Source organism: Terrapene carolina, unplaced genomic scaffold (genome assembly GCF_002925995.2).
Source record: "Terrapene carolina triunguis isolate 2854851 unplaced genomic scaffold, T_m_triunguis-2.0 Scaffold649, whole genome shotgun sequence".
Lineage (NCBI taxonomy): Eukaryota > Metazoa > Chordata > Testudines > Emydidae > Terrapene > Terrapene triunguis.
In genome coordinates this window covers 1-7814 of record NW_020665000.1, presented here as the reverse complement: position 1 = coordinate 7814, position 7814 = coordinate 1, and the positions used below count along the sequence as shown (strand labels likewise).

The 7814-nt window shown below is 66.1% G+C and overlaps 2 protein-coding genes across 2 annotated transcripts; one reads left to right on the top strand and one right to left on the bottom strand.

Moving 5' to 3' along the window:
• Positions 1–8: 8 nt before the first annotated feature.
• CUNH19orf33 (chromosome unknown C19orf33 homolog) lies at positions 9–1949 on the top strand. The gene is made up of 4 exons (XM_026659679.2): positions 9–98; positions 502–581; positions 869–934; positions 1660–1949. Exons 1-4 carry the CDS (start codon positions 77–79, stop codon positions 1765–1767), a joined length of 276 nt encoding a protein of 91 aa, XP_026515464.1. The 5' UTR covers positions 9–76; the 3' UTR covers positions 1768–1949.
• Positions 1950–2397: 448 nt separating this feature from the next.
• Positions 2398–7546, bottom strand: YIF1B (Yip1 interacting factor homolog B, membrane trafficking protein; the record flags this gene model as incomplete). Its single annotated transcript, XM_026659669.1, has 7 exons — positions 2398–3627; positions 3999–4092; positions 4503–4658; positions 5540–5597; positions 6152–6230; positions 6865–6969; positions 7193–7546. Coding segments are annotated over 7 exons (1002 nt in total), but the record flags the coding sequence as incomplete, so codon positions are not given.
• Between the last annotated feature and the right edge of the window lie 268 nt (positions 7547–7814).

Genomic DNA, 7814 nt, shown 5'->3' with positions numbered 1-7814 from the left:
CGCTCGGTCCCGCCCTGGAGCGGCCCATAAAGCCCCGCCCGGCCCGGGCCCGCCGCGACTCGGGCTGCGGAGCAGGATGGATTGTAACCGGGCGGCGGGTGAGCGGGGACCCCCCCGGCAGAGACCCCGGGAGCCCCCCCGGACAGAGCCCCGCAGGGGCCAGGAGCCCCCCCACCCCCGGCAGAGACCCCAGGGACCAGAAGCCCCCCCCGGCGGAGACCCCAGGGACCAGGAGCCACCCCCCAGAGCTTCCCCCAGGCAGAGACCCTGGGAGCCCCCCCCACCGGCTCTGAGTGGGGACCCCCTGGCGCTCCCCAAGAGGCGGCTGCACTGAGGCTGGTCCGGGTCGGATGCGGGGGGGGGGGGGGGGGGGGGCAGCCGCCCCCCCGCCCGGGGGCCCCGCCCGCCCCCGCCCCGTGCCTGCGCCCCATATCCAGGGGGGGGGGCTCTGCGGCACAGCCGGGCTGGGCATGGCCTGACACGCTCCCCTCTGCCCCACAGCTGTTGGCTCAGACTCCAAGAAGCATGAGGCGGGGAAGAAAGAGGGGCACCCGCCTCACCCGGGGCACCACAAACACAAGGTGAGGAGGGGCTGGGGCAGGATCCAGGGACCCTGGGTGGGGGCGGGGCAGGAATTGGGCCTGACCCCTGGCTCTGGTAAGGGGCAGAGACTAGACCCCCAGACGCCTCCTCTCCTCTCCACGCTGGAGTGGGGGTGTCTGGGGTTCTCTGGGTGTGGGAGGGGGCACCTGCTCTGGGCACCCCCCCGTGACGTGCTGCCCTGTGCTGGGACCCCCATGCTGCGATGCTGGGGGGCCCCTGGGCCTGGGGGGCCCCTGGACAAGGCTGAGCCTCTTCTCTCTCTCAGGACGGGCACAGCTCCTCGGACTCCAGCAGCAGCTCCAGTGACAGCGATGGGAAGCACCATGGCAAGGTAGGGGGGTGAGGGGCCAGGACACCCCACGGAGCAGCTCTGCCAGCCCAGCCCCCTCGTCCCCCTCCCGCCGGGGCTGCTGCCCCCGTTGCGGGGGTGGAGACTGGGAGCCAGGACTCCTGGGTTCTCCTCCTAGCTCTGCCCAGCCCCATGCAGTGGGGATAAGGAGAGCGCCCCATGCCAGGGGAAGGGGGGGTCTGTTCCCCACCCCGGTGCCAAGCCCCCCAGCAGACAGCCCCACACCGTGTTCTTGCTGGGAGGGTACACGTCCACCAGCCCTTGCATGGGATCCTGGTTCCTGGCTCCCCTGTCCCTGTTTGCCCAGGTCTGGCTGCCAAGGGCCATCCCAGCCCCACAGGGCACCTGGCAGCCCCGATGCCCACACACTGATAACTGCAGGGCTGTTTGCACCCGTTGGCCCAGCCCGGGGCCTGGGGCCAGAAGGCGGCAGGGTGGGGCCCACAGCCCCCAGGCAGGGCTGGGCCTGGCTGCAGAGAGCAGTTGGCGCTAGCGGGCGAACACGGTCTTGGGCCCGGGCCCAATCCACCAGGGCACAGTGGTGGATCATGGCAGCAGAGCCCAGTGGAGGTCAGAGACCCCGTGGGGCCAGGTGCTGCCCTGCTGAGAGCTCAGAAAGGAGGGAAACCAAGGCAGGCCAGGGCCAGAGCTGGGCTCTCGGACAGCCCAGACCCTTCCCCCCCCAACCCCCTGCGCTCTCCCTCCAGCCCCACGGCCCAGGCCACGAGCACAAGAAGAAGAAGGAGAAGAAGCTGAATAAGGAGAAGAAGCCGAAGGAGAAGAAGGAGAAGTGCAAGGAGAAGAAGAGCCACTGATGCCAGTGCCAGGACTGGCCCTGTCTCGCCCAGACTGCACAGCTGCCTCTGGGCAGAGACCCGGCCCCAGAGCAGGGCTGCGAGGAGACCCAGCGGCTCAGCCTGGCACCCACGGCCGTTCGCTGTTATCTTTGGAGCCTGCCCTTTGGAGCCTTAATTGGAAATAAACAAGCTCAGACCCACCCTTGCCCTGTCGATGCTGTGGGGATTATTAGTCTGCGCTAATGAGCGGGAGCCTTGGGCAGGCCCAGCCCAGGCAGCTTCCTCCAGGTGCGGCCTGACCCACAGAACAGGTTCTGAAGGGCCCCGGAGGAGCTGCTCTCGGCCCCACCTGCGGGGAAGGGAACAGCAGCTTGGCAGGTGGCCCTGGGGAGGGGAGCGGCCCCCAGCTGCAGAAAGGGGGGCGGCTCCAGGCTCTCTGGCGTCCTGCCTGGGCCGCAGCAGAGCTGGTGCGTGCCAAGCCCGCTCAGGGGAGGAGCAGCAGTGGCCAGAGGGTGGAGCTGGGGAGCAGCCATACACCCAGCCAGCTCCAGTGTGGACAGCAAATGGGCGCTGGGGCCCTCGGGGATGCTCTGCGGGGGTGTCCCCCCATGCACTGAGCAAGGCCCCACTGAAGCCAGCACACAGAGGCACCATCGCTGCTGTTTATTGGCTTGTTGTGGATACAGATGTTCCGGGGGGGTGGCTCAGGCCGTATGCAGTCACCGCGGGCCCCAGCGAGGCAGGCCTGGCACGGCCTGCCCCCCAGCAGCAGAGTAATACTGAGAAACCACCAGGCAGCAGCGCACATGCATTAACATGCACGGGGGGGGGGCTAGCAAAGCTGGGGGAGGCCAGGGGACCCGCTCAGGCATTAGCTGGAGCTGCAGGAAGCCAGCCCTGAAGGCCAGCGGCAGGGGGCCCTACGGAGCATCAGCCCGAAGGCAGCGTTCAGGGCAAGACTGGCCACAGCTGCCTCCCCCAGCACCAACAGAAACCAAAGAAACGCTGCTGGTTCAGTGGCCAGCCAGCCCTGCACGGAGCAGCCCCGAGCGCTGGGCCGGCACTGCCCAGCCTGGAGATGGGGGCGGCTCCAGGCAAGAACGTAGGCAAAACCGGCACCACCGCAGGCAGGGGCAGGGCTGGCCCGTCCAGAGCTCCAGGCAGCTGCCAGCAGGCAGGTTCTTCACGGCCCGGCTGGAAGCGAGCTGCCCACGGAGGAGCACTGCAGGGTAAGGGACACCCCCACCCCCCAGACACTGCCCAGCCGAGGGTCCCACCCCTCCACAGACACTGCCAGGGCAGAGCCTGGGGTCTCCCACGCTGGTCCCAGAGACAAGTCACTTGGAATATGCCAAGCTCCAGCTGCCTCCCCCGTTCACAGGGGGAGGGGACACCCTCCCTTCCACACCCCAGGTTGGGGTTAGAGGCCCTTAAACAAAACCCTGCAGTGTCTCTTTACCGAAGGGCTAAGCCCATCAGAGAGGGACACACCCCCCGTATCCTGGCCAGGAGCCCCCCACACAGACCCCCCCACACCCACCCCGCTAGCCCTAACACAAGGACGTCACCGCAGCCCAAGCTGGAGCGGACACGGCCTTGTTTGACGCCCGCCGTCAGCCTGGCTGCGAACAGGCCCCAGGCAGGGAGCGCGGCTGGGCCTGGGGCTCGGAGGCCGTGGGGCAGGGTCCCGGGCAGCTGGAGAGGATGCAGCAGGGAGGCCCATCACCTGACGAGGTGGAAGGTCAGCCAGTACATGAAGAGCGGCTGCAGGCCGGCGATGGCCATGGTGAGGTACATGCGCAGCTGGTTCTTGGCCCCTCGCACCAGCACCCCCTCGGCAGCCGCCTCCGACAGGATCTTCAGCCGCAGTGTCCTGATCTGGGGGGAGAGGGAGAAGCGCTGGGCCAGGGCCTGGCGGGAGCAGCCCTGGGCCACTAGCCACATGCTGCCACCTCTTCCCCACCCAGCAGTTTGAGCCCAACGTACTGGGCACCGCTAGCCCATTGGTCTCCAGGACAAGGGTCTGGCACGGGGCCCTCTCCTCGGCTCCTGCATCCGGACAGGAAGCGCAGGGGAGAAGCTGGTACCATGGGGCCCGGCACCAGACAGTGCAGCCCTGAGGTCAGAACAAGCCAATCCAGTAGCCAGCCCCAGAGCTAGACCCCCACCCTCCCTCCCAGTGACTGATCCAGGCCACTGCCCCAGAGCCACGGCCGGCCCAGGCCCTGCCAGCCGCGGCTGGCCCTTACCATGAAGACGAAGATGGAGAGGCAGCACCAGGTCAGCAGGAGGTAGTAGCCGGTCTTGCCGAAGAGCAGGCCGGACACGATGCCGACAATCATCCTGCCGCAGGAGAGGCATGAAGTGAGCGGGTCTGGGGTGCACCCGAGCCCTGCGGGCAGCAGAGCCATGCCACCAGCACCCCCTCCCATGCCAGGGCCCTTGGGCAGCACCCCACTGCGGCGTGGTCACTCACAGGGTGGGGGCAGGGACACGTTCCCAAACGCATCCCCCGGTGCCAATCTCGTTTGACAGGGGCCTGGACCCACACCCGCATCGCGCCCCTTTTAACTCTGCACACAGCACGTCTGTGTCGGCGCCAGACCGCTGCTCCAGCCAGTCTCCCAGGAGATCCCAGCCTCTGTGCCGCTCAGAGACTGGGACACGCTCCCCCAGCGGGCGCAGGACTGGCCTCCTCCCCCAATTCGAGTGCGGTGGTTGCAGCTCCAGGCCAGGGAGGGGCCAGCACTCACCCGACGTACTTGTACCCCGAGAAGGCGACGAGGTCGATGGTGGTGAGGTCCGTGTTCACAGTCACCAGGTAGAGGCTCAGCAGGATGGCCAGCACCTCCACGATCAGCCAGGCCAGGGCCGAGCTGGCCTGCAAGCCCAGGAGGTCGGGAGAAAACCTGCATTTGCACAGGGGTCAGGAGGGTCAAAGGGTGCCAGCTGGGACTGGGAGGGTCAAAGGGCACCAGCCTGCAGACGGGCGAGTTCCTGGCAGCCTGGGCCTGGCAGCCTCCTTGGAATCATCATAGAATATCAGGGTTGGAAGAGACCTCAGGAGGTCATCTAGTCCAACCCCCTGCTCAAAGCAGGACCAATCCCCAGACAGATTTTTACCCCAGTTCCCTAAATGGCCCCCTCAAGGATTGAACTCATAACCCTGGGTTTAGCAGGCCAATGCTCAAACCACTGAGCTATCCCTCCTCCCTTTGCCATCTGCTGGAAGCAGGACCTGCAACCCTTCCCACGCAGCCAGCTCCCAGCCCCCAGGGGAGTGCCAGGCACCAGCAGCAGGGTCAGGCTGACCCCACGCCCTTCCTCTGGGCACGGAGAGACGCAGAAAGCGCCTGTACTGCTGGCTAGAGGCCACCACAGAACTGTCTCCTCCAGGAACAGGAGCATGGCGTTCCCAACAGAGACTCCTGGGAAGGGGGGGCCGGTTCAGGCTGGGGTCCCCCCACTCCCATTAACATCCCCCACCTGCAGGGCATTCCTGGAAAGGATGCGGGCGCTTGGCAGGCGCCAGTTTTACCCCGGTCAAGCTTTCGTTCACCTGGATCAGCCTGACCTTTGGTGTCTCAGCCACAAGCTCAGCCGTGTCCCGGCCGCAGCAGGAGCGGAGTGTGGGGAAGAGCTTGTTTGTGAATGACACAAACCCACCCCCCAGCACGAGGCTGCTGCACCCCAGTGCTCGGCGAGAACCACGCGCGGACGGGGCAGAGCGGAGTCCTCGGGAGAGCACAGACCCAAGGCTGCTGCTGTAGCTGGGGAGCAACGTCCTCACCTGTTCTGGGTCCCCAGCGCTAAGCCAGCCACCAGGATGTACGTGATGAAAGCCATGACTGCGAAGGAAAGAGACAGAAGCTGGCAAGTCCCAGGCTCACTGCTCCCATGCAGAGGGGACCAGCCCAGCCCAGTCCGGCCCACGGGGTAGGGAATGCAGAGATCTCCCTGAGAGGGCACATGCAAGATGCCAGCCTGGCTACTAGCAGAGCCGAGAGGGCTGCCAATGCCCACAGGAAACTCAGATGGGGGAGGGAGTAATTCTGCTGCCTTTACTCTCGGAGAGAGCCCACACAAGGAACAATTCCTCCACCGTAGCCAGGCCGCTCAGCTTCCTCCTGTAGACAAGGCCTCGGAAACCAGGGAAGGTTTCAGGGAGGAAACCAATCCATGTGCCTGCTCGGTTTGTGATCGGGCTATTTATATCCACGGTGACCTGCGCGACATTCAGCCCCCCATGCAAACACCCCCGAAAGTCAGGCCATAACACCCAGCGCTGCAATTTGCATGGCTAGGGTCTGCGGGACTCAGCCTACACGCCCGTCCAGAAGGACAAGGCCCCGCCCTCTGCACGGGGTCAAGTCAGACCACACTCTGCTGCCCAGCGAGGTACCTGGGATGTAGAGATCAGGGGCGTTGATGTCAAACCGGGGTGCTACGGGCGTGTCCTGCTGGTATCGCACCTGCCAGTCCTGCCAAGAGACACTCCTGTGAGGGGAACCCCAGACACCCAGCTGCTGCAGAGCCAGGAGTGGTGAACTGGCAAGGGAGGGCAATCTCTGCATGGTGCGAGCCAGCCAGGGAGCTTGTTTAGCATTAAATCCAGGCCACCCAGCGAGCGTCCCTCTGTGCAGTGCTCAGCAACCAGCGCCCCGCACTAGAGAGTCACTTATGCAGCGTGCGGGACTGGGGGTGCTGCATCGCCCTGAGCACTGTGGCAGCACGGCCGTACCGCCAGCGCCCCCCTCCCATGGGGGAAACACTACAGCAGAGTGGTTGTAAGGGGCTGCAGAACAGGCCCTGTGGAGTCAGACTGGCCATCTAGAGAGCGCTCGCCACACCAGGGAGCGGAGTGGCTCTGGGATGGGGACGACATGCACGACCCTGTATGCGCAGGAGGTATGTGATTGCGGGGAGTCCCTTCGGGGCATCAATCAGAGCCGGATGATTTTGGTGGTGGATGGTGGAGGTGGCGTCCTGGACTCTTCAATCCTCCATTTAAAGTTTTCAGGCCAAAGAGCCCTTTGCAACACCCATCACCCAACCTGCTGACGAACAAGGCCGTGGCTCCGGTTACCCAGCCAGGTTCAGCCTTTCTGGGCTCACCTGGTGCATGAACGGGAAGAGAAGCAGCCCCAGCTTCCTGCCCACATAGACAGTGTCCACGGCAAAGTAATATTTCAGCTTGGTCACGGGGATGAAGCGGTCAATCTGCAAGGAGAGAAAAGCAGTTCAGGGCACGGGGTGGGGAGGATGAAGGGGCCCAGGGCTGGGGTCCAGCACCAAGGGCAGAGCAGGGGGCGTCACAAGGAGAGGGCAGGGTCAGAGAGAAGCAGCCCCTGGGTCTTCTGTCCCAGCAACAGACAAACTGGAGGCCGTGGCTGTGGGATGGGGGCGTCTCCCCCAGCTCCCCTCCCCCCGGCCCCACACTCACATTCTTGTCCACAATCTCCTTGCCCTGGCTGGCCAGGGTGCTGCCGTAGGCCATGGCGAAGCTGGACACGGGCTCGGCCAGGAAGGAGCCCGGCGCGGGGTAGCCCACGGCGGGGGGCTGCTGGGCAGCGTAGCCCCTGCCCAGGGCGGTGGCGCTGGAGCTGGTGTCATCGAAGAGCTGGTGAGGATCGGCCACGCTGGAGGCGGCGGCCGGCAGCCGGCGCTTGGAGGCTGCGGGAAGGAGACAGCAGGTGAGTTGGGGCAATGGGACCCCAGGGGACAGGGGCTGGGCACAGGGGGGCACCCCCCAAGCGATCGGCTTGGAGGCCGGAGACGCTGGCTCTGCGCAGCCCCTTCAGCCGCAGGCCTCTCTGCCGGGGCTGCCCACGGGGGCCTCCAGCGATGCTGGCCACAGAGGGGTCCCCAAGACAGCCCCGGGGACAGGGCGAGACACCCCAACCGCCCCCCCAACGGGCTCGGGGGCAGCAACCACCAGAGGCCACTGCAGGGAGCTGCCCGTGGGCAGGGGCCTGAACCGCCCCAGACCCGGACACCCCCTGCCTCTCCCCCCAGACACCACCCTCCCGGGCTCCAGACACCCCCCCGCCCCTCCCCCCAGACAC